Source organism: Ooceraea biroi, chromosome 13 (genome assembly GCF_003672135.1).
Source record: "Ooceraea biroi isolate clonal line C1 chromosome 13, Obir_v5.4, whole genome shotgun sequence".
In the NCBI taxonomy this organism is placed as follows: Eukaryota; Metazoa; Arthropoda; class Insecta; order Hymenoptera; family Formicidae; genus Ooceraea; species Ooceraea biroi.
The window spans coordinates 1,858,253-1,884,549 of record NC_039518.1 but is presented as its reverse complement, the minus strand read 5'-3'; the positions used below and the strand labels follow the sequence as shown (position 1 = coordinate 1,884,549).

Genomic DNA, 26,297 nt, shown 5'->3' with positions numbered 1-26,297 from the left:
ATAAAAAGCTCAATTTCTTTAAAAAAAAGCATCGAATTAACTTGCGCACCTAATAAAAACGTTTCCTGATACATTGACGAGTTGTGCTATTTAGAAACTTGTTTAATTTGTTTAATTCGACGTTACAGTATTACTTACAAATGAAGAATTGTTCCGATCAATCGTTAGAGCATATTTAGATTTGAAAATAAGGATTTAAGCAGTGCGAAATTAGCGCAATTTTAATTTCACGTTAAATAAGAAACATATCAAAACTATTGTTTTTTTTTTAATTCACGACTTAACAATGTTGTATGGGACACATGCAGAAAATAGTGTATCTTAGAAAATTTATTTACAAAATTATATACTTATTCAGAAATATTACTGTATCATACCAGGTCTAACTTAAGACTGTTAACATATCACTCAATTGAAACGTTAAGTTTGTAAAATTCTCAAGACATTACTTGATAAATACTTAACACACATTAAGTATTTATTGACGACGGTAAACCTTATTAAACAACGTCATAAATATCATAAATATTAAAATGGTTGTATTAAACTCTTCAGAAATCTAAGTACTAATTTCTATGTAGTGATATTAATAATAGTACGAATAGTATTAATTTATCATGAGCCTAGGTGCAATATTCATCGCCATCAGTTCCTGGAAAAGGAGCTTCGCCGCGTACGGCAATCTAATTTGCGAAATTTGCGTTTTGTTTTTGCATCCTTTGCACTCGAAGGTGTTGTTCCGTAAATTTGCTATGGCTATCAGGCCGCAAAAATTGCATATGTGAATTCGATATGGGTCCGACACTTCAAATAGACGTTCCCTCAAAAATTGCGCCGCGCCGTGAGAAATCTGACAGTCACGTTCCATCTCTCCGAAACGAAGTCCACCGTCCCTAAAGCCCATAAAAATATATATGAATAAACGAAAAATACTTAACAATATACATGTACATATACATCGAAGCTGGCGGAACAGATTTTAATTAAAGTAAATCGATTTTGACCATTTTGACGATTCAAATAATCGTTATATAAAGTGTTTTTAGTCAAATTTCATTTATTCGCTGCATATTAGAACAGCAAGACTAATGATACGTATAGTTACCTCGCGCGACCTTCCATAGGTTGCCTAACTAGAATTTGCACGGGTCCTCTTGCTCTACTATGAATCTTATCGTCCACCATGTGCTTCAAGCGCTGATAATAAGTCGGCCCTAAAAAGACTTGTGCGTTGATTTTGCGACCTGTATGTCCATTGTACATAACTTCGTTTCCTCGTAATTGGTAACCGTATTCCTGCAGAAGCGTCGAGATCTTTTGCACATTCACAGCATCGTTGAACGGTGTAGCATCACCGATCTCTCCTAAAAATACATAGACATCTTTTTATTCATTTTTTAATATTATTTATATTAGATTTATTTACTTATAGATCAACTATACTATTCTATATATAATAATTTGTAAAAATAATTCCAATGTAACATGCCAAAGAGAGGAAGAAAGAGAGAGAGAGAGAGAGATTTTCATATGGTATAATCATCTTAGTTGTGTTATTATTTCTACAAATTAGTAAAAGATTATTACAATTATATACAGGGTGTTTCCTCTAACTGTAGCGCTTAGAATATCTCTGCTTCCTTTGATGATATGAAAAAAGTCAAAGGACGAAAATTGTTCGATTCAAAGAGACTAGTACTCTGGTAAGAAAATTATTTTTTTTAATGTGACCTTTCACAAGATATCAAGGTCATGAACATTTTTTTAAACGAGATGGTATATTTTCCTTAACGAAATGATGTAGCTTGTAAAAAACAAATTCAACCATACAGAATATGTTGACCTTCAAATGACTTTGAACCACAAAAATCACGTTTAGGAAAAGAAACTCTATTGTATAACTACAAAGATATACCTTTTTTACAGATGTTCGAAATGATCACCGTTTACTTCCATACACTTTCGAATTCGATGAATAAACGATTGTTTTACGTTTTTGAGAGATTCCGGAGTAATTGCGGTGCACGCACGCTGAATTCTTTCTCGCATATCTTCAGGTGTTGTCGGAATATCGCGATAAACTTCATTTTTAGGTGTCCCCAAAGAAAAGAATCAAGAGGCGTAAGATCTGGTGATCGAGCCGGCCAAGAAATTCTTCCACCACGTCCAATCCAGCGATCAGGAAATGATTCGTTGAGTATGTTCCGTGCAAATGAAGTTTATCGCGATATTCCGACAACACCTTATATCTTTGTAGTTATACATACAATAAATAGAGTTTCTTTTCCTAAACGTGATTTTTGTGGTTCAAAGTCATTTGAAGGTCAACATATTCTGTATGGTTGAATTTGTTTTTTTACAAGCTACATCATTTCGTTAAGGAAAATATACCATCTCGTTTAAAAAAATGTTCATGACCTTGACATCTTGTGAAAGGTCAGATTAAAAAAAATAATGTTCTTACCAGAGTACTAGTCTCTTTGAATCGAACAATTTTCGTCCTTCGACTGTTTTCATATCATCAAAGGAAGCAGAGATATTCTAAGTGCTACAGTTAGAGGAAACACCCTGTATTTAAAAGTCAAGCATTTTATTTAATCGGTATTTTATCTAATTGATATTTTATCGATCTCTATATACATATATAATATATATCTCTCTTTTAATCTACATTTGAATTGAGCGAAAAAATGTGAAAACTGTACCTTTGTTAGCGGAAACTTTTCCTTGTATGCACTCGATCAAGTGACCGATGGTCATACGAGAGGGGATGGCGTGGGGATTGATGATAATGTCGGGTGTGAGACCCTCACAGGTGAACGGCATATCTTCTTGCCTGTATTGAATTCCGCATGTACCCTTCTGCCCGTGACGCGACGCGAACTTGTCGCCGATCTGCGGAATGCGCACACTACGCACGCGAATCTTGCAGAACTTGTATCCCTCGCTGTTTAACGTCAACATCACTTGGTCGACTATCCCGGTCTCGCTGTTGCGCAAGAAGGTGGACGCGTCGCGTTTCGTAAAACGCTTGGTCGTACTGTCCAACTGAAAGCACGAATGAAACGAGGAAACGTTAAAATGTTTCGTGTCAATCAAGACATTCAGCGTGCAATTTGGTGGATCAGTGTCATCCGGCGTGCTCACATTGTACATTAAGCAGCGAATACATTGAAAGATACTGGGACTTGTACCTCATCGTCCGTTTCGGGTAGAGTAATTGTCTTTCCTATGATCACGTCGTCACCCGACACGCGAATGCCAGGGGCAATGATTCCGTCGTCGTCCAACTTGTCGTATATAGCATTACGCATTCCTTGGCAGGTAGAACGCGAAGGTTTCTCAAACTGTTCCTCCTGGTCACCGATCTTCTTCGATTCCGCCTCCTTGTACGAGCGGTAGAACACCGATCGGAAGAAGCCTCTCTCAACGGCGCTTGCGTTCAAGATGACGCTGTCTTCTTGATTGTATCCTGTGTAGCACAGGATAGCGACGATGCTGTTAATGCCGGCCGGCAGCTCACGGAATCTCAGATACTCCATGGATCTCGTAGTGACCAACGGCTTGTGAGGATAATACAGTACATGAGCCAACGTGTCCATACGCACGTGGAAATTTGTAATGTACACGCCCATTGCTTGTTTCCCCATAGCGCTCTGAAAGATAAAAAAAATCTATATCTAAATTTAAATATTTATAATAATTAAATAATATATTTCGACAGGGTATTCCAGAAAATTGCAAAGTAAAAGATCGAAAGAAAATGTAGTGTATATTGCTCCTGTACCTGATACGTATTCCTAGGACTTTGATTGTGATCAGGAAATGGTATTATGGAAGCGCACACGCCAAGAATCATTGCCGGATGAATTTCACAATGAGTGTAGGTCGTACAATACGCGTACTCCTTTTCCTGCCTCAGATCGTCTGGTGACATGGCTATCATGACGGTTTCCTCCTCCAGTGTGTCTATGTACTCTACAACTCCGCTACCTACCAATTCTTGCCATCTGTAAGAGATTAAATTGAATCATAAATTAATGCACGTTACAACTGCCATTATAATTTACAATGATTTGCAATTGTATTGCCAGTTTAGTTAACAAATAAATTGGAGTTATTATCTTATTTACTAGCGAATTAAAGAAGTTATTGAATTTAGGTTTTAATATTTAAATAAAAAATGGTTATCATCAACGTATATAAAACTAAAGACATCAGATTAATTTGCGCACCTAATAATAAAAAAATAATAAATAAATAATAATAGTTTAAAGATTATGACGTTCCTCTTCAACGAACAGCACAAAACTGATGAACCAAGAGAACGCTCTTACCCGTCATTATTGTAATCCCTTTCTTTCAGCATATCGATGTGTCTTTTCTTCAATAAGAGATTTTGTCCCTCCACTATGAGCAGGGGTCTACTGATTCTGCCCGCATCGGTATAAATCCTTATTTCACGGTCCCTGATGTCGCGGATCATCGACACTTCCGACACGATGATGTCCATCTGCCGTCTCAGCTTGCGCAAAGTGGCCATCAACTGATCCGGATCCCTGTGGATGCCGACCCAGCATCCGTTCACGAATATCTTAGTAGCATCAGCAATAGCGCTCGGAGCTATTTCCTCAAGATTCTCCATCGACCATTCCTCCAAGAACTCCAGAATAGGAGACGGCTGCGAGCCAACGCTTATATACGCCATCAAGGCCAGATTTTTTACCAGTCCCACAGCAGCACCCTCGGGCGTTTCTGCCGGGCATAGCATACCCCACAACGTGTTGTGTAACTGACGCGGCTTGGCGAGTTTGCCGTCCCTTCCGATCGGCGAGTTTACTCGCCTCAAGTGCGACAACGTCGACGCGAAGGTGAGCCTGTTCAACACCTGCGACACGCCCGCTCTCGCCTGATGCGCCTTCTTCTGGTCGCCCCAGTTGCCCGTGGCGAGCGAGTACCGCAAACCATCGGTAATGATCTTCGTCTTGATCGCCAGTTCGAGATTGAAATCCTTGCCTCGGTCGATAAACTTCTGCGCGTACAGACGCACCTCCTTCATCAGGTTCTTGAACAGGCCACGGAACAGGAATGCCAGCAAAGGTCCGGCCAGGTCCAGTCTTTTGTTACCGTAATGATCGCGATCGTCTAGCTCCCGTCGTCCCAAAGACGCCGACAGTAATCTGTGCACCATGTAGCCCAGAAAGTAAGCCTTCTTCGTCTCGCAGAAGTCGCTTATGCCAACGTGCGGCAGCATTTCCTTCTGCAAGATTTCTCGAGCGTACTTGATTCGCTTCTCCTTGGTCACGCCTGGTTTCGCGCCCCTCGAGCCGATGAAGTTCAAGGCGACGCTCTGCTCCTGTATAACGAACGCCTCGTCCAGGGACGGCTTCACCATCTCCATCATTTCGGGATCGTCGAAGTCGTAGATGATGTGCTCGAGGATGTCGCGGTCAGCGACGAACCCGAGGGCGCGGAAAACTACCATTATGGGAATCTCCTGCTTGATATAGGGAATAATCGCGATGATGCGTTGGCCTATTGCGGACTTTTTTATGCTCGCTCCGCTCTTGGCCATCATGTTGATCCACAGGGTCGAGGTGGGGCGCGAACTGTGCTCCAAACAAGATCTGATTTCAGCCTTGTAGGCATACTTGCCGTCCTTCATGCTAAAAACGTAAACGGTGTTGGTCGCCATCTTCTCCTGCGCTATGAGAACCTTCTCCGACCCGTTGATAATAAAGTATCCCCCAGGATCCAATGGGCACTCGTTCAGTTCCGTCAGATCTCGGTCGGACAGACCGGCGAGCAGGCAGTACTTGGACCGCAACATTATTGGTATTTTGCCGATAAACGTTTTCTGATGCTGCGTTTCAACAGGGTCCTCGTTGTCCTTCACGATTGTCTTGGTGATGTCTACGTACAACGGCGCGGAGTACGTCAGGTTTCTCAGTCTAGCTTCGTTGGGCATCATGGGAGACGGTGCGCCGTCCTTCTCCCAATGGGTCGGCTTCGACAGATAGATCTGCTCGAATTTCAGTAAGTGCCTCACGGGATTCTCTATTTCGCCGGTGGTGTGTTGCGCCTCCGCCTGCAGATCGATTTGCGGCGAGTCCTCCACAATACGCTGAACAGACATCTCGATAAATTCATCGAAACTGTCCAATTGTTGTCGTACGAGGCCCTTCTCGTCAAAGTACGCGTTAATGAGGATCCAGCAGGCTTCCTGCCACAGCTTCGACGAGATCTCCTCCGCATCCTCGTCTTCGTATTGATCTAGAAAAGAAGTACAAGGTGACTTCTCATGTATCAAGATTTTAAACCAGCAAACCGTGGAAGCAAACGTGGAAACATTTAAATGTTCAGCAAGTATTTTAAAACTTGCTTTGTGTCCTCGTGAAAAATTAAAATTATTAAAGTCAAAATTGGAAGTAATAAGATATAAGTGAAAGAGACAGAAACAGAGACACAACGTGTCCTCCATCGGATTTCCTAACCTTAAAATGCATCACATTTTTAACGATACCTTTTCGTGTCAAGCAACACGTTCAATTAACAATTTCGCATTCTATTCACCGCAATGTGTACTTATATTTTGTTAAAATTACCCAAGTAAGGGGGCTTCTAAATTGAACAATTATATAAACATCTCTACTTTCTTGCTTCTATTTTAGTTTTTAAATATAGGTCCTGAATTTACTTACCATCCTCGATTGCGAATATATTGCTCATATTAGATAAAATGTACAAGTAAAAATTGTTTGTTCCGCCAGAATAACAAATGATCGCGTTTGAAAAAACAGAGACGCCTGTGTGCTACTCAACGCTTTAGTGTAAACTCGTCGGTCTTGACTGTCATCGAAGATTATAAACATCCCTAGATTTTTGGCTTCACGTCTGGGGGTCTATTACGTATCACTAAAGCCTTGTGTCCACGATCCAAGTTCTTGGTCAAAGTTCTAGGTCCGAGAAATGTGTAGCCAATCAACATGCAGCTTTTATGTAAAAACTGTAAGTTCATTGGCTACACATTTCACGGAACTAGAACTTTGACAAAGTTCTTGGATCGTAGACACAGGTCTTAAGGGGAAGCTGGAGTTGCTAGTGAACTATTTTTTCACTATAGCGATGGTAATGCAGTTTCGAAAATTCTCTTTATTGCTTGTGCAGAATAAAATCCTTTTCCACAAATGAAGTATAGATAGAAAGAAAGTCCGCTCTACAGGACTTTATACTCAAAATGGAAAAAGTTAAAAAATTGCATTTGTCTTTTCTAACTTTTTTCCATTTCGAATATAAAGTCCTGTAGAGCGGACTTTCTTTCTATCTATACTTCATTTGTGGAAAAGGATTTTTTATTCTGCACAAGAAATAAAGAGAATTTTCGAAACTGCAATTACCATCGCTATAGTGACAAAATAGTTCACTAGCAACTTCAGCTTCCCCTTAAGGTGATCCTGGAGTTGCTAGTGAACTATTTTTTCACTATAACGATGGTAATGCAGTTTCGAAAATTCTCTCTATTGCTTGTGCAGAATAAAATCCTTTTCCACAAATGAAGTATAGATAGAAAGAAAGTCCGCTCTACAGGACTTTATACTCAAAATGGAAAAAGTTAAAAAATTGCATTTGTCTTTTCTAACTTTTTTCCATTTCGAATATAAAGTCCTGTAGAGCGGACTTTCTTTCTATCTATACTTCATTTGTGGAAAAGGATTTTTTATTCTGCACAAGCAATAAAGAGAATTTTCGAAACTGCAATTACCATCGCTATAGTGAAAAAATAGTTCACTAGCAACTCCAACTTCCCCTTAAGGGGATGCTGGAGCTGCTAATGAACTTCTTCGCGATGGTGCTGCCATCGCACAATATTTGCACAATATGTTGAGCGGTGTTTGGACACAATTAAGAAATATGAGGATGCTTTTCGAAGTGACTTTAGAAGCGTCATAAAAGAGAATTCTGTGTTCTCCTGTATTCTAACCTCTAATCCTAAAGGAAAACGCAGAATTCTCTTTTATGACGCTTCTAAAGTCACTTCGAAAAGCATTTTCATATTCCTTAATTGTGTCCAAACACCGCTCAACAGCGATTTTGTGCGTACAAATTGCCAAATTTTTGTAAAAAGTATTTTATTGTGCAAATATTGTGCGATGGCAGCACCATCGCGAAGAATTTCACTAGCAGCTCCAGCATCCCCTTAACGTGAGTGAACATGCGAAAAGTGAACAAATTTACTAGAATATTTATAATTTGATTGGTCAACACCTAGTGAATTTGCTCACTTCTCGCATTTTCACTGGTTGATGACATGAAACTTTATTTTGAGATGCAATTATTAGGTCTGTTCTTTTTAGCTGCACTGCTTAACTGGTGCAATAAGTTAGAGTGAGAAAAAATATACTTGTCTCACTTTAACGTATTGCACTAGTTTAGCAGTACAGCTAAAAAGAACAGACCTATTATTTCCCAAACTCTAAAAGTGGTTTTCTAAACTTTCCCAAACGGTTCCCAAACGATTGCAATAAAGAAAAACAGATTTATCATATTTGTCTGCTAACTATACGGCGGTATCTTGATGATATAAGAAGAACACTAGTGCGCACTGAGTGCATACTAAGGTTTGGTTACAATCAATTTTTATAAGAAGAAACACATAAGAATATAAATATAAAAATTGACTGTAAACAAGCCTTGGTGTGTGCACTCAGTGCGCACTAGTGCATCCAATCGACTTCGCCATAAATAACGAATTATCATTTTACTAGGCGTTCGATTTTAAACAACGCTTTTGCGCAATAGATTTTTATACGGTCCATAGGAAATGTATATAATTGCGGAACGTATGATTCAGCAAGAATTAACAGACTCCGGAATATTAAAATGGAGAAATCGTTCGCAGTTGCTTGATCGGTCGTCGCGCATGCGCAACCGACTCCCCGTACGAATGATGGGACGGGACAACGCTGGCACCTTTGATTATATACCTATGGACTGCTAATGGGCAGCCATTGTGCGATCCAAGATCTCAGCGCCACCAGGTACCAACGGCCAAACCAAGAACTAATAATCATATATTTCGTGAACATTGTTTTAAGAATATAATATTCACATTCTCTTATACTACAATATAAAACAAAATATTCATGGTCATTGTATTAATATGATTTTTTAAATGCTTTATGAACAGTAAAATTGTTGCACTTTTCATGTTAAATTGCAAAATAACTTCAAATTCTTTTCTTACTTACAATAAAGCATTAGGTACATGAGAATGTAGTACAATAAAGTATACTTGAAAGGAAAAAATTAAGAAAATAAAAACGTAATCTTAAGAGACTAGAAATCAGTTTTATTATACACTAGCATCCCCCGTCACGCGGACTTCGCCCGCGATATTATGTGTAGAATTAAATAAAAACACATTTTACCCCTTCTCACCCGTTAGGGGTGGAATTTCGGAAAACCCACCCTTAGTGAGCACCTACGTACTAGTAAGAATATACCCTTAAAATTTCAAGTCGATAGATGCAGTGGTTCGGGCTGCACGTTGATGAGTCAATGAGTGGTAGTTGGCTTATATATACAGAGTGGCCCATTTTAATTTATACAGTCGATTTTTTAAAACGCTAAAAGAGATACGAAAAAATGTTTCAGACAGACATGTCACGATTTCGAGGGGGACATAAGATGATACCATTGGTTTGACCTTGAATAGTCGTTTGAAGGTCACGCGAAGATCACCTTCAATTTCTTAAATTGAAACCCCAACTTTTTATTGCAGATTCTTATTCTCCATCGAAAAGTAAGTAACTTTTGTCTGAAACATTTTTCCGAAAAATGTCATCTTATGTCCTTAAAATGATCTTCGAGATGAGTTTTGAGGACATTTTAAGGACATAAGATGACATTTTTCGGAAAAATGTTTCAGACAAAAGTTACTTACTTTTCGATGGAGAATAAGAATCTGCAATAAAAAGTTGGGGTTTCAATTTAAGAAATTGAAGGTGATCTTCACGTGACCTTCAAACGACTATTCAAGGTCAAACCAATGGTATCATCTTATGTCCCCCTCGAAATCGTGACATGTCTGTCTGAAACATTTTTTCGTATCTCTTTTAGCGTTTTAAAAAATCGACTGTATAAATTAAAATGGGCCACCCTGTATATAGATTACACTTACTGCCCTTTGAACAAAAGTAGTTTTGTAAAATCTTTACGGACATATTTTACATGTAAGTTACGTGTCAATTCTTTGCCAAACCAATATAACTTTATTTCTAAATAAAACTCTATTATTGTTTTTATCATTTTATGTTTGTGATTTTCTAATAAATCATTATCTAATACGTGCGCGTCAAAATTGGTAAAAAGATTTTGGACATTTATATTTCTTATTACGTGCAAAGTCATTCTTTGAAATGCGTGTTTTATTTTCTATTCTATAAATATTAAATATTTTTTCTGTAGTGCTCGTTATTGTATGAGGTATGACCTCAATGATTAATCGACGTCCGTTCGTAAGTAAGTAAGGAGAAACCTTTCAGATTCAAGGATCTGTGCATCTTCAACCACCGGAATTGCGGACCGATAATCGCAGAGAATTTAAGGAACCAAGTGTGAATTCTTTATTTCGAGACGATTTTTGTATTCCTGTTTTGGCTTTGTATCGTGTGATTGTATTGGGTCGTCCGGAAAGTTCGTGCCGATTTTTAATACATGGCGTTGGAACATGTCTGAATATATCAATGTTATTGAAAACATACGATTTATATACATATGCTTAAAGGTGACATTTCAACGCATCTTTAGGAAAAAAGTTGTTTCAGATAAATTGATTCGTGTCAGTTTTGTACTCTTTTGAAGATGGAAGAAAACAAAGAGCATTTTAGACACTTGATGCTTTTCTATTACCGGAAAGGCAAAAATGCCTCATAAGCAACAAATTCGATATGTTCTGTTTACGGAGAAGGCGCTTTAGCTGAAAGAACCGTACGTAAGTGGTTCGCTAAGTTTAGAGCTAGTGATTTTAAGCTTAAAGACCAAGAACGCTCGGGCAGACCCTCTACTACTGATGATGACCAAATCAAGACACTGATCGAGAATAACCCGCGCTAAACGACACGTGAATTAGCAGAGATACTGAAAATATCGAAAACCACTGTCCACGATCATGTAGTGAAGCTTGGTTACGTAAGTCGCTATGATGTATGGGTTCCGCATAATTTGGCCGAAAAAATTTAATGAATCGCATTTCCATCTGCGACTCGCTGTACAAGCGCAACGAAAACGTACCATTTTTGAAGCAATTAGTGACGGGTGACGAAAAATGGATCATTTACAACAATGTAGAACGAAAAAGATCCTGGGGTAAGCGAAATGAACCAGCATTAACCACTCCGAAAGCCGGCCTTCATCCAAAAGAGTCATGCTCTGTGTCTGGTGGGATTGGAAAGGAATCCTATATTATGAGCTCCTACCACACAACCAAACGATAAATGCAGATAAGTACTGCTCGCAACTGGACGAATTAAAGACAGCGATTCAGGAAAAACGTCCAGAATTAGCTAATAGGAAGGGCGTCGTGTTCCATCAGGACAATGCCAGACCTCATGTTTCTTTGACTACCCGACAAAAATTGTCGGAGTTTGGCTGGGATGTGCCACCTCACCCACCGTATTCACCAGACATTGCACCTTCAGACTTTCACTTATTTAGGTCTTTGCAAAATTCTCTTAGCGGCAAGAACTTCAACTCTTTGATCGACATAAAAAACCACCTTGAGGAGTTTTTCGCCGAGAAACCTAAGAAGTTCTGGGAGAATGGAATCTTCCAGTTGCGTGAAAGATGGACAAAGGTTGTGAAACAAAACGGTGCATACATAAGTCAATAAATATTTATCGACATAAAAAAATGTTGCCTTTGAATTTTCCTTCAAAATCGGCACGAACTTTCCGGACGACCCAATACATGATTTGATACAACAATAACGAACCATTTTGTTTTCACTTAGAATTTGTCACTGTAACACCTCAATGCGCATGAAACCACAGAACAAATGCTTCAGTCAAAGGTATATGTACGACCATTAGTTCGTGGCTTGGCCGTTGGGCCGTGGGTGCGCTGAGATCTTGGATCGCGTCTTTTACATTACCTAAGTGGCAACGTTAGCGGTCCATAGGTATATAGTCAAAGGCTGGCACGCTTTCTTCGTGCAGTATGGCCCGCTCGAGTCCACTTGTATTTGATATCCTTGCGTTATCGTGCGGCAGGTTTTCGACTTCCACGTAGGAACGACGCCCGACAAATAATTGCCGACGACGATGGACGAGGAATGGGGTACGCAGCGAGTGCCGGCCGTTCGTTTAGCCGCGCGCACTTTTGCGAGCGAACGGTTAATTACGATCGTAATTTTAACCTTGTCTTGTGCTCTTGCAGATGTCGATAACGTTGAGGCGAAATTCGATCTCGCGATGAGATCGAACAAGTGGGAGGGCGAGGACGAGGAGGAAGACGTTAAGGTAGGCGAAGTTTTTTCCAATACACGTCCTCCGTGACGTTTCGCCTCCCCGTGAATTCGCGTGTGATCCCGCACATAACCTATAATAAACACATGTTCCATACTGCAGCTCCGTGCACGTCGATTATCCGTCAAGCTCTCGACGAGTTCCTCGAATTTTCGTTCAGTATTTTTTTAATTCAAGTCGCGTATCGTACACGGCGTTTTGCAGTTTGATATATTGTTAGAATGGCAAATGACAAATTTTACATACATGCCACACACACATGCGTGCGTGCGCTCGCGCGCGCGGCTCCTCACACATACCTACGCTCTCTGTATTAATGTTCGCACATCACACGTGCGTTATACACATGCGAGCGCACGTGTGCGTGTGTGTTTAATAACGAGATATAGAATTTAAACAGGTTGAAATAAAAATTAAGAAATGGAGCAGTTGCAAGTAAATTGATGAATATATATAATTTATGAACACACACGCATACATTTTTTATATAATTGAATTGTAGGAGGAAGCGTTATATATCATTAATACAGAAATATCAAATTAATATTCTTTTTTGCTTATCTAAACCTGTTAACCCAACAGGACAGTTGGGAGGATGTGGAAGAAGAGAAAAAGGACGTAGAAAAGCCGGCGGAAGTACCGAAAGCAAAGCCAAAACCTAGAAAAGCGTTGGCTGAGAGGATCGAGGAACGTGAGGTTTGTTTCGATCATTTCGCATTGTACGAAGCTATACATCTCGTATGATTTTCATTCGTTATTCTATTTTCGAAAACTAATTCACTACTTCAGAAAAAAGCAAAAGAAGAAGCTGAGAGGAAAGTGAAAGAAATGGAGGAGGCACTTACGCCGGAAGAGAGGCGAGCCGAGATGCTCAGGCGCCAGAGGTTGCAAGAGGAGGCAGACTTGCGGCTGGCAATGGAAACTTTCGGTTTGTCGAACCTAGTAGACTTTAGTGATCGTAAATCACATAAAAGAGATAAGAAATGATTCTTCTTGATTTCGGTGATGTCGGTGGTTTCATTTTAAATTAATCATTCTTTGCTTAGAATATGCTTACAATTTTTTTACTAATATCTAAAGTGTTTATTTTTTAAGCATATTACGCATTAGATTATTTGATTTGAGCAAAAATAGTTTTTGAGAAAATGTGTGTGTGTGTGTGTGTGTGTATGCGTGCGTGTCTTAATTATTATATACCCTATAAACATACATTATATTTTTAATTATATATACGGTAGTAGTGTTTAGCTGTTTACTAAAAGCCAACAAGTTTTCTCGAAATTTTCACATGAAGTGATATACAAGCATCTTTGCTTTGTGGCAATGATAATAATAATAATAATAATAATAATAGCAATTATTTTTATATGAATGTATGATGTGTAACCGAAAAGTGTTAACAGATCATAATGCAATTATTAGCTGTGTCTATGTCGCGACATTGGTACACAGAACAGGTTGTCACGTGCAAGTATACAGTATTATTATACAAAGAGGAATCTTTGAAGGGATGCTAAAAATTCTAGACCTTAAAAGCCGCAGGAAACGCACCAATTATACATATACCTTTTTTTACATTTTTATGATTAATTAATTTAAAATTGTGGCTCCACGAAATTACGATTATTACAGCCACATTAATTTTATAATTGACTTACGACAGGAACTGTACTAAACGGGGAGAGAGAAACAGAGAATATATACACACGAACATTTAAATTTATTATCGATGTTATTGTATTCTAATAAAAATTGCTATTGTATGCAAATTCTTGTGTTCACGTCAGTTTTTGTAACCTTATCTCTCTGATCAATTATCTGTCTCCCGTACCGTTCCTGTTCTTCTGGTGCATACGTGTAATCGTAGGATGTACGAGAAAAAATTTGTCAACTTTATAATACGCTTAAAAAATTACAATATTATAGTCACGATATTGTACCCGAAATCTAGTTCTGAACTGAAGTCCGATTCTAAACCGAAACTAATTTCAATAGCCACAGACATTTTATGAAGTTTGTCATTCATACTAATTATACGTAGATTCGTTGGGCCAAGGTCAAAGAAGAATTCTATTTCATTTGCTCGTTATACCGTACAGAGAAACACGTGTTCGTGGTATTGTAACACTCGAAATGTTATCTTACAGGTACACCTACAACGGAACCGTCAAGCGAATCTCTCGACGCTATGGTCCCAGACACGAAGGAGGAGTTTGAGCGATTTGGCACGGCGCTTTCGCAAAAAATAAATCAATTTAACAAACACGCCGAATTCCCGACATTCGCAGAGGAGCTCATAAAGTCCATTTGTCTTAATTGTCAGTATAGTTTGATAATCAATAATTTTACTTTTTTTAATAATCAACATTTTAAGTAGCACCCAGCAGTGTGCTTATATTATTGAACGTAGTTCATACGGTTTTGCAACATTTTGCGACGTCTCTTGTTCCAGTATCATCGCATTACTTGAAGAAAGTGAAAACCACGGTCGACAACTTGCTTATCGAGAAGCAGAAAATCGAGAAGGGCGACAAAGCGAAAAAGAATAAGGGTAAGGGAAAGGCGAAGCTTAAGATCGAGGGTGACAACACCCTGCTGAGCGAATACGGTGATTATGTATTTGATGAATATGATGATTTTATGTAGCGACTTTTCACATATTCATACATTCTAGTCGCCTAAAATACATACGAGAGAAATATTAATTTGCAGATTTATACAGAGACTTTATATTTGTATTTTCTGCATAATTGAATTGTAACCGAAATGTACAATGGTTTAATCTATAATCCGTAAATATTGTTCACACGTAACAGGATAAAATAGAAACTAAAGTTAACAATTGTAATATTATCGGCGGAAATGCTTAAAACGAACTATACTTTATTAACTATGTAGTAATAAGATACACACACACACACACAGACACACACACAGACACTGAGAACAGTTGGATATTCAATAATTTGTATGTTGAGTTTGCCAGATTTTTATCTACCTGTCCGTCATTGAACTTTTTCCGTTTGCTATTGTAATATCTATGATAATTAATTGTGCGTAAGAGGTATTGAAAATATTGCACGACTGCGCAACTTCAGCTCATCGATTGTATATCCATCGGGATCGGGTGGAGGAGGAGGAGATAGCATTACATTGTACATCTTTGTTTTGTTTTAAGCTGTTACGAAAAATGCTCCCTTTATAGCAGGTATCGTTGCGGATATCACTGCGGATTAAATCGTGTAATTACATTCTGGAAGTTTTATATGATGCAGCTTATACATATACATGTGCATACACACGTACTTTTATTGGACATTAATTCGAAGTTGGTTTTGAAAGAGTATATTCCTAAATAAAGGTTGATTATAAATTATCTCTCTCTTGTATGATTCATAGTCGTAATTGACGATCAATTGCTTGTTGCAAAAGAGATATTTGTCATTTTTTAAATCATAATTATGTTTTGTTTGAACAATTGTGCGTAATCGTGGCTCTAGTGCCATCCGTTAGAGCTTGTTGGAACCTTTTTGTTACGCCTCTGTACTCTAATGCGTGGAGGATTCTGGAGCAATGTCAAACTCCGACACGAGAGAGGGAGAGGGAGAGAAAGTGCCATCGTATGATGAAACAAAACAATCGTGATTGACATTACCGACATCAGTAACATTACCGACATGACAAATTCGGAAAAAAATATTTCGAAATACTTTATTTTTATTTGAAAAAAAAGAGATACAAAAGCACTTGAACTGGACTCCGGCCAGTCTCCCAACATTATTTTAATAGTGCATGAAAGGATCTCGCGAGTGCTGGTCGCCGTGCGCATTAATTTGCATGCCTACTGATACAACATAATATAATAAAACAAAATCAAGAGCTGTTGAATGATTTTATTTTTCTTTGCAATCCTTATATTACAAAACATACTTTTCCAGACACATTGAAAATATGTTCTATTTACATCGGGTTGTCGCCTAGTTTTGTGCAAGAGGTTTCTTCCTTAAATCTTTACAGGGATTTATTTATTAATTGCTATTTTGCATAGGCTTTCGTATATATGATTATGGCAGTACATTTACATTAGAGTCTATAATCGTTTGTTTTTCTTCTTTCACTGTGTGTCACTCGTGTATGACATGCATATATAACGATTTTTTTCTTGCGGTATATGAAAATCTACATGCTTACGTTCTATGTGCACGAGGCGAGTACGAAAAGAAAATAATAACGTTTGCGTTTCCTTTTTCTTTTTTTTACGCGTTAACAAGCTTTCTCTTCGAACGTGTTGGCCGCGCTTGCAAGCTTGAGATCTTGAGGAAAATTCGTAAAAACATACATACGTTGTTTTTCCCAGTAGCTCGCATAAACGATCGAGGTCCTCGGGAAACACGTACTACTTTCAGTATCATTCTCATTACCGCTTCGTTTTTATCGACGCTCTGCGTTATACAAAGAATATGTAATAACAATACAGTGGAGAAAGACGTTGTTTTTGTTTTTTACGAATGAAAAATTAGCAGAAGCGCTAAACTCGCGATTGGACCCGGATTTTACGCCGTCCTTTCCTAAATAAAGCGGATTACGATCGACTCCTCTTCCCTCCTCGTCCGCATTTGCAAACTCTTTCCTACGTATAACTGAATGTTACAAATGTCCTAGTATTGTCTAAGGGTGCCCTGTGTTCACTCTCCGCTACTTCTCACATTCAGTCTATATCGCGTACCTTGCGGTATTTATATATATATATATATATTTATGTATACTCTTAATGCGACGAGAATACTATATTAATTTTTAATCTTTGAACGTCAAGCAACTTTATGTACATTTTATATTTTCTTTCCTCTTTTCTTCCAATCTATCGCTCTCGAATCACTTCTATATACGTTCAATATGCACTTGTGTTGAAGAAATGAAGAAAAAAAAATCGAACGCAGCAAGTTCCATCGCACGTAGATCGCACGTGTTCGATATTATTTAGCTACACAGAACTGCCACGGATGATCACGTATCGATTATCATGATTCACGTAACGCTAATCACGTAATGTTATCCATTGAAGAGTAATGCGAAGACAAACGTTTTCTTCCGGTTGCATTTTCTCCATAATTGAATTCCCTAAGCGAAGAAACATAATAAAAACAAGAAAAACGAGAATTATCGTATCACGTCCACCGCACGTCGTTCGCCGTTCAATCGTGAAACACGTATCAAGAGGTGCTGTTCCGGTGTTTCTTGCCCTTGGATTTGCCGGGCTCGAACTCGTCCTCGCTCCTACGTCGTTTCTCCTTCAGCTGCTTCTCCATCGCCAGCATCGTTATCATCCGTTTGTGCGAGTCGCCGACGATCCAGCCGTGCTGCTCCTGCCGATCGTCCTCCTCCTCGGGCGCGGCGACCGGCTCCGGCACCTCCTCCTCGTCACTTGAGCTGGACCAGTAGTACAACTGATGGGCGGCACTGCGCTTTCGCCGGCCGATCGCCACCCCGACGCCCTCCTCGACCTTGTTCCACGACTTGGTGGTCTTCAGCTCCTCGTCGTCGGAGTCGCGCTTCCCGCTCGACGATCTGCGCTCCTTCGAGTCCTTGTTGCTCGCAGATGTCTTCTTCGATCTCTCCGCTGTCGCGTCCCTGCCCTTCTTGCTCGCCGAGACCTTCCCGTTCTCGGGCCTCGAGAGCTTCCTTGATCTTACTGGTGACTTCGAGCATTTCTTCTGCTTCGTTGAGGTTGACAGGTGCCCGTTATTCTCCGTCGCATTCTCTGCCGCAGAGAACGCGCATTCGGATTTGTCGCTGTTGGTTCTTGTGCCGACGGGAGACTGGCAAGTCGCGCGCTCCGCGTTCTCGTCAGTGCTCCTCTTTTGTCTCTCCTTCGTCTGGTGTTTCCTCCTTTGAGCGTGTCCCGAAGTGACTTTAGCTTCCGTTGTATCAGCACTTAATGCAGCAGTGTCGTCGACGTTTTGCGAAAGGATCTCCTTTCTCTTGCCGACCTCGCGCAAAATTTCCTCCTCGATCGCCTTCTGCTCCTTGGCGATCATCTGCTCGTGCTTCTTTTCGAGATACCTCTCCTTTCTCTTCTCCTTTGACTCCCGTTTTTTACGCGATTTATCGGTTACGTGGTCGTTCGCTCTTCTGCTATTATCTCGGGCGTACGGTTCTTCATCCGAGCTGCTTATTTCCGCCAACAATCCCTGCTTGCCTATCGCGCACTTTCGCTGCCGCCTGGTAGGCTGCAGGTCCATGAGTATTCTCTTTTGCTCCTCTCGTAGCTTGTCCAACTGCTGCTGCTTTCTCTTCTTCGATTCCTGCACCTTCCTGCTAAGAAACACGTGAAGGGGGAGATTGTCGGATGCTTTCTGCGGTTTTTCATTGCTCGAGAGTTTCTCCGGTAAGGTCGGCGCATCGTCGTCCAGCTCCTCCTTCTCGTCTCGCATCTTCTTAGAGTTGAGAACTTTGCTCTCATCGACGACCTCATCGTTGGAAGCCTCGTCCATCTCTGCGGTACCATTGACGGCGTTGCTCTTCGGTTGAACTTCCGCGTGCATGTTCTCCGATTTTTCGTCGAGGTCCTCGTGTCGATCCAGGAAATCCAAGGCTTCTTCTAAGGGAATCAATTCGTTCTCTGGCGCGTACCTTTTCGCGTTCGTAGCAGCGGCTTCCGCCTGCAGAGTCGCGTTTTCATTTACCACTTGCACGTCGACGCCATTCCTCATCTCTTGCGTGATCGATTTTTCTTCTTTACTCTCTTCGTTCTCCTCCGTTTCCGCATCCGAGCTGTCGTCTCTGTACAGATCGTCCAGGTCGAACGCCCGTTCATACTGATTGTCCATGTCATCGTCGCTGTTTCTCGCCTCGTCCATAATCTTCCTCTCGTCAATCACCAACGAATGATCCGACATTTCCGATTCCGATTTTGCAGCCTCGCAATCCTTCTTCGCGATACTTTCCTGCGCCACTCGGTCCCGCCAATCGTCCACAATCTGATCTTCGTTCTTGAATTCTTCGTTGTCGATCGTATGTTGATCACGATCCGTCTCGTCGACGTCAGTGCCGATTGGTTTCTTCGCGTTCTTCCTCGATCGCGACGTTCGCTGCTCGCTGGCGGCCTCAGGATCGGCATCGCCTCGCTCGTACTCGCTCTCGGACGACGTCGACAGGTCCGCAAAAATGTTCTGCTTGCCCTTCGAGCACGCACGCTGACTCTTCGAGATACCGACGCCGACGTCCTCCGTTTTCGCGGCCGTCCGAAATTCGTCCGAGCTGTCGTTCTCGTACCACGCGTTCCTTGCTCGTTTCTTCGCGCTCTTGCTTCGCTTTTTCAGCTTGTTAGGCTGCTTGATGGTTTGTTCCACGGGTCGCTTCGGGCGTTGCTGCTTTCTCTCTACGAACTCGTCCATCGGTCCAGTGATCGAACCAGCAATCCGCTGCTGCTGCCGTTGCTCGCTCTGGAATGACTTCAGAGCACCCTTCGTTTTCGGCGTGAACTTCTCCAACTCTTGAAGCTTACGGTCGACAACATTTAATTTAGTGTCTGCGACGTAGTTGGTCCTGTTCTCCAAGTTGAGCTCCCCATCGCTGTTTTTCGTTCTCGACCAAGCGCTCTCGTAGCTCTTGTCAACCTGGCACCTGTAGGACATCACGCTACCCAGAGCAGGCAGCGCAGTCTGACTCTCTTCCTCGTCGAAATCGTACACGTCCTTTATTCTCTCCTCCGTCTTGCGCTCGAAAGAGCCGCGGCGCTTCTTCTTCTCAACCAAGCCGCCGCAGCGTTCGTTCCTGCGGATCAGTGGGAAATCTTGTTGCAACTGCTGCCTCTTGCTCTTCTTCGGCTTGCGTAGTTTCTCCAGCGTAATCTTCGAGCGTTCCTGCTCCTTTCGGTCGTTCATCTCCTTCTTGCGCTCAAACAATTCCTTGATGGGGTTCCTCGCCTTCTTCGTTGACGGAGACCTCGATGTCACCGCTGGATCCCTCGCCGGTCGCTTTGGAGAATCCGGAGTATCCTTGACCGCCGCTGCCGCCGCCGCCGCTGCTGCCGCTGCCGCTGCCACCGCTGCCGCGACCATCTTCACCGATTGATGATTCTTAGTGCTTGCGGTATCCTTCGGTGACATAGAAGTCGGAGCTCGCGCACAGGCCAGTTCCGCCAGCAGTTTCATTGGTGCAGAGCCACTGCAAAATAATGTAAATTCATTATTACGTTTTATGCATTCGCGAGCAAAATTGTTCTTGCATTGAGAAACAATAGCAGGCTCGTTATTAAATCAACATAATCACGTGAATAATTGCACCGCAAATGTAATTGCACGGGTAATTAGACGTTAATTAAAAACTCCTGTGTTTACGTGTGTTTGTTCATTTCAAAATTTCAGAGTTACTGTGTGAGATAATGAAGAAAACGGGAGGAAAGCATTTTTCAACACAGTATGTCGGTAAATAATATATTAAAAAGTAGAATTTTATGAATGGTTAATGCACACAGAATTAGCTTTCCAATAATGGTGAGAAATTTATAGAAATTTCTGAGTCCAGATGTTTCTTTTTCAAGCAAAAATAATTCTTAGAGAAATATGTATTCTCTGATAAATAACTTTACCGAACATCATGTATTGGGTTGGCCAAAAAGTAATTGCGTTTCTTTCCAATAGATGGACATACATGTCTTGAAATGTAACTAACTTCATTCTAAACCGCAAATTCATTATGTAGGTTAACAACTCACAGTTCAAGCTTGTTTTACAAAAAGAAACTACACGATTTCGTTAACAATTGTTTCTTTGCCGTCGATTTCAAAATGGAAAATCAAAAAGAACATTTTCCTCATATTTTGTTTTGTTACTTCCGAAAAGGGAAAAACGCTGTGCAAGCTCATAAAAAGTTATGTTATGTATATGGCAAAGGTGCTTTAAAACTGCGGCAGTGTCAAAATTGGTTTACTAAATTTCGATCTGCAGATTTTAATGTGAAAGATGCACCACGCTCAGGAAGGCCAATCAAAATTGATGATGACAAAATAAAGGCACCGATCGATTCGAATCGGCGTTTAACGACACGAGAGATTGCTGAGAATCTTAACATATCGAAATCGAGTGTTGAAAACCATTCAAAACGACTTGGATACATTAGTAAGCTCGATATTTGGGTACCACATGAGCTCAAAGAAATTCATCTCACTGAGCGTATTGACATCTGCGATTCTCTTTTGAAACGTGAGGAAAATGATCGATTTTTGAAACGTATGATAACAGGCGACGAAAAATGGATCGTCTACAACAACGTCAAACGAAAAAGATGGTGGAGCAAGCGTGATGAACCTGCTGAAAGCACTTGAAAAGCAGATATTCACCAAAGAAAGATTATGCTGTCAGTCTGGTGGGACTGTGTATTTTGAGCTGCTTGCAAGGAATCGAACCATTCATTCAGACGTATACTGTCGTCAACTGGATAAATTAAATGATGCCATCGAACAGAAACGTCGAGAATTGGTGAATCGCAAAGGTGTTGTGTTTCACCATGATAACGCTAGACCACGTACAAGTTTGGTCACTCGTGAAAAATTGTTGCAGCTTGGATGGGACGCGTTACCACATGCACCATATTCGCCAGACCTGGCACCATCAGATTACCATTCGTTTCGTTCTTTGCAAAACGCCTTGAATGGTAAAACCTTTACTGCTGATGAGGATATCAAATCGCTGTTGGAATTGTTTTTTGTTGAAAAAGATAAGAACTTTTTTGAGCGCGGAATCATGAAGTTGCCTGAAAAATGGCAAAAGATAATCAAACAAAATGGACAATATATTGTTTAATAAAGTTTTTGTTTCCCATGAAAAATTCGCCTTTTATTTATATAAAAAACAAACGCAATTACTTTTTGGCCAACCCAATATATGGCGAAGATGCTTTAAAACTGCAGCAGTGTCAAAATTGGTTTACTAAATTTCGATCTGCAGATTTTAATGTGAAAGATGCACCACGCTCAGGAAGGCCAATCGAAATTGATGATGACAAAATAAAGGCACCGATCGATTCGAATCGGCGTTTAACGACACGAGAGATTGCTGAGAATCTTAACATATCGAAATCGAGTGTTGAAAACCATTCAAAACGACTTGGATACATTAGTAAGCTCGATATTTGGGTACGACATGAGCTCAAAGAAATTCATCTCACTAAGCGTATTGACATCTGCGATTCTCTTTTGAAACGTGAGGAAAATGATCGATTTTAGAAACGTATGATAACAGGCGACGAAAAATGAATCGTCTACAACAACGTCAAACGAAAAAGATGGTGGAGCAAGCGTGATGAACCTGCTGAAAGCACTTGAAAAGCAGATATTCACCAAAGAAAGATTATGCTGTCAGTCTGGTGGGACTGTGTATTTTGAGCTGCTTGCAAGGAATCGAACCATTCATTCAGACGTATACTGTCGTCAACTGGATAAATTAAATGATGCCATCGAACAGAAACGTCGAGAATTGGTGAATCGCAAAGGTGTTGTGTTTCACCATGATAACGCTAGACCACGTACAAGTTTGGTCACTCGTGAAAAATTGTTGCAGCTTGGATGGGACGCGTTACCACATGCACCATATTCGCCAGACCTGGCACCATCAGATTACCATTTGTTTCGTTCTTTGCAAAACGCCTTGAATGGTAAAACCTTTACTGCTGATGAGGATATCAAATCGCTGTTGGAATTGTTTTTTGTTGAAAAAGATAAGAACTTTTTTGAGCGCGGAATCATGAAGTTGCCTGAAAAATGGCAAAAGATAATCAAACAAAATGGACAATATATTGTTTAATAAAGTTTTTGTTTCCCATGAAAAATTCGCCTTTTATTTATATAAAAAACAAACGCAATTACTTTTTGGCCAACCCAATATATGGCGAAGATGCTTTAAAACTGCGGCAGTGTCAAAATTGGTTTACTAAATTTCGATCTGCAGATTTTAATGTGAAAGATGCACCACGCTCAGGAAGGCCAATCGAAATTGATGATGACAAAATAAAGGCACCGATCGATTCGAATCGGCGTTTAACGACACGAGAGATTGCTGAGAATCTTAACATATCGAAATCGAGTGTTGAAAACCATTCAAAACGACTTGGATACATTAGTAAGCTCGATATTTGGGTACCACATGAGCTCAAAGAAATTCATCTCACTGAGCGTATTGACATCTGCGATTCTCTTTTGAAACGTGAGGAAAATGATCGATTTTTGAAACGTATGATAACAGGCGACGAAAAATCGATCGTCTACAACAACGTCAAACGAAAAAGATGGTGGAGCAAGCGTGATGAACCTGCTGAAAGCACTTGAAAAGCAGATATTCACCAAAGAAAGATTATGCTGTCAGTCTGGTGGGACTGTGTATTTTGAGCTGCTTGCAAGGAATCGAACCATTCATTCAGACGTATACTGTCGTCAACTGGATAAATTAAATGATGCCATCGAACAGAAACGTCGAGAATTGGTGAATCGCAAAGGTGTTGTGTTTCACCATGATAACGCTAGACCACGTACAAGTTTGGTCACTCGTGAAAAATTGTTGCAGCTTGGATGGGATGTGTTACCACATGCACCATATTCGCCAGACCTGGCACCATCAGATTACCATTTGTTTCGTTCTTTGCAAAACGCCTTGAATGGTAAAACCTTTAATGCTGATGAGGATATCAAATCGCTGTTGGAATTATTTTTTGTTGAAAAAGATAAGAACTTTTTTGAGCGCGGAATCATGAAGTTGCCTGAAAAATGGCAAAAGATAATCAAACAAAATGGACAATATATTGTTTAATAAAGTTTTTGTTTCCCATGAAAAATTCGCCTTTTATTTATATAAAAAACAAACGCAATTACTTTTTGGCCAACCCAATATATCAGTCGTCGCGTCAAGTATTACATAGAACACTACACTAAATGCTACATACTGATGCTATTGCATCAACTATTGAAAAAGATCGTTCGTCGCCTACAGGGTGGAGTACTGGTGGAGAACGAATCAATACGCAACGCAAACGAATGAACACATCATCCTACGAGAGGTGGTCTCTCAACCGTCCTTGATGAAACGTAAGCTCCTCTATGGGCCACATCAATTGATTCCAGCCAGCAAGAAAATAGGATGCTAGCAACGTTTGGCAGAATATAGTGTCGCAGTTGCACAGTCAATTGTATATACATTATTTGATTTGATTTCGACTATCAGAAAACTGATTATCGGCGTAAAACTCAGGAATGACGAGCGGATCACGGAGATTATGTTTTTTCCCCTTAAAAATTGTCCTTCAAAAATGTGACGCGTGTATGCAATTATACGTGTCACATTTCATGTATTACACTTGATTTAGCGTGGTCGAAGAGTCTAATCGAAACAGTAACGTATAGTCGCGTGGGCAGATAAACGAGTAATCAACAGGTGTTGGATCGGCGCGAAACTAAAAAATGCCCGCTTTGATACATGATCGACCCTTTATAAAATAGAATAAAATATTTTTAATCATTGTTCGGTATTTTGTTGTTACCTGCAATGTGTTAATCTCGACAATTTTTTGCGTTTTTTATCGTCGATAGAGTTTTATTGAGATAAATTCGAGTACGACGAAGATAATAAAATGGTACAGCTTGCGCGCGAGCGTATAAAGAAAATAAATAAATTAAGATTACCTCGAAGGCAAGATTTTTATAAATACCGAAGCTTTATAGCTACGAAATTCTGCAAGTTTATTCGTGAGAGTTTCATGAATAATCTGTAGACTTTTTTCTCAAGTTTTTAAAAGTTTCATCAAATTGTTATTCGATTAAATCAAACTGGGAAATCCATTATCACACTAATCTGATTTGTAAATTTGCTGAGATCCAACAGTCTAAACGCAGAATATTGATATCGATCTACCGTGATAAAAATATTTATACCAGCGAATGAATGTAGTAAATAGTTCCAAGAACAAACATACTCACTTGTGATCGTGTTTGCCGTTGTTGTGCAACAAGTTAGACAATGCTTTATCTAACAGACCGCCTAAAGTCGAATTCATTTTATTCTTATGTGCTGGCGACAATTCCTGCTCTCTATTCGATGTGACTGATGTAGACAGCTGTTCGTGCTCGTGCATACTCGAGGAATACGAATTTCCAACACTATCTCGCTTATCATCGTCTGCGTAATCCTGATTATCATCGTTAGTCTTCTGACTGAATGTGCTGGCTATTAGATTTTCGCTTTCCCTCATGCGTTGTTGGATTTTATCTCGCAGTTTGTTGTTGTGCTCAAAGGCGACTTTTAAGCTGTCCTCGTAGCCCAGATTGTCAGCACGTGACGCGTCCGGGCTGGCAGATCGGCTCGATCGCTCGCTACCTCGCGTTCGATAACTTCTATCGTGACTGTTGTACATTTCCTCGCCGAGCAGCTAGAATTTTATGATATTATATAAACAAAATGCCACTTATACAGGGTGTTTCCTAAGTAAGTAGACAAACTTAAGGAGGATATTCCTTGGCTTATTTTAAGAAGAAGAGGTCATATAAACATATGTCCTAAACTGCTTTGTTTTCCAAAAAAAGTACATCACTGTTTTCGTTCACTTTTCGTTTATTATAGAACAGTTTGTGTTATTGCAAATGAAACAAATGAAAAACAATAGTAACCAAAAAGAGAAATTATAACGAAAAAGAAAATAGTAACTAAAAAGAAAAATAATAACACCACAGTAACTGCTGAAAATGTCCACCTGCAGCCATGATACACGCCTCGACTCTCCTTTCCA

General features: G+C 40.2%; 3 protein-coding genes across 4 annotated transcripts in view; 1 reads left to right on the top strand and 2 right to left on the bottom strand.

Annotated features, from left to right (window-relative positions):
• Window positions 1-86: 86 nt before the first annotated feature.
• Window positions 87-6,853, bottom strand: LOC105286398 (DNA-directed RNA polymerase II subunit RPB2). The gene is made up of 7 exons (XM_011351337.3): window positions 6,702-6,853; window positions 4,338-6,273; window positions 3,788-4,010; window positions 3,195-3,656; window positions 2,706-3,048; window positions 1,106-1,364; window positions 87-893 (listed from the first exon to the last, which is right to left on the bottom strand). Exons 1-7 carry the CDS (start codon window positions 6,727-6,729, stop codon window positions 608-610), a joined length of 3,537 nt encoding a protein of 1,178 aa, XP_011349639.2. The 5' UTR covers window positions 6,730-6,853; the 3' UTR covers window positions 87-607.
• A 5,315-nt stretch (window positions 6,854-12,168) lies between these two features.
• LOC105286399 (eukaryotic translation initiation factor 3 subunit J) lies at window positions 12,169-15,900 on the top strand. Its single transcript, XM_011351338.3, has 6 exons — window positions 12,169-12,336; window positions 12,436-12,518; window positions 13,107-13,220; window positions 13,314-13,452; window positions 14,672-14,842; window positions 14,977-15,900. Exons 1-6 carry the CDS (start codon window positions 12,321-12,323, stop codon window positions 15,168-15,170), a joined length of 717 nt encoding a protein of 238 aa, XP_011349640.1. The 5' UTR covers window positions 12,169-12,320; the 3' UTR covers window positions 15,171-15,900.
• A 1,716-nt stretch (window positions 15,901-17,616) lies between these two features.
• The window catches only part of LOC105286400, a 62,165-nt gene continuing 53,484 nt past the window's right edge, over window positions 17,617-26,297 (bottom strand). For both annotated transcript variants that reach the window (XM_026974725.1, XM_026974726.1), the window contains exons 8-9: window positions 25,492-25,940; window positions 17,617-20,693 (exon numbers count right to left, since the gene is read on the bottom strand). In XM_026974725.1, coding sequence (XP_026830526.1) covers window positions 17,738-20,693; window positions 25,492-25,940 — 3,405 coding nt within the window. In that variant the 3' untranslated portion in view covers window positions 17,617-17,737. The remainder of the gene's footprint in view (window positions 20,694-25,491; window positions 25,941-26,297) is intronic.

Coding starts and splice junctions, on each gene's coding strand:
- LOC105286398 (XM_011351337.3), bottom strand. CDS start 6,729: ATGAGCAATATATTCGCAATCGAGGATG. Junction 3,657..3,787: donor GTCCTAGGAATACGTATCAG/GTACAGGAGCAA, acceptor TTTATCTTTCAG/AGCGCTATGGGGAAACAAGC. Junction 894..1,105: donor CCTATGGAAGGTCGCGCGAG/GTAACTATACGT, acceptor TATGGGCTTTAG/GGACGGTGGACTTCGTTTCG.
- LOC105286399 (XM_011351338.3), top strand. Junction 13,453..14,671: donor GCTGGCAATGGAAACTTTCG/GTTTGTCGAACC, acceptor GTTATCTTACAG/GTACACCTACAACGGAACCG. Junction 14,843..14,976: donor AAAGTCCATTTGTCTTAATT/GTCAGTATAGTT, acceptor CTCTTGTTCCAG/TATCATCGCATTACTTGAAG.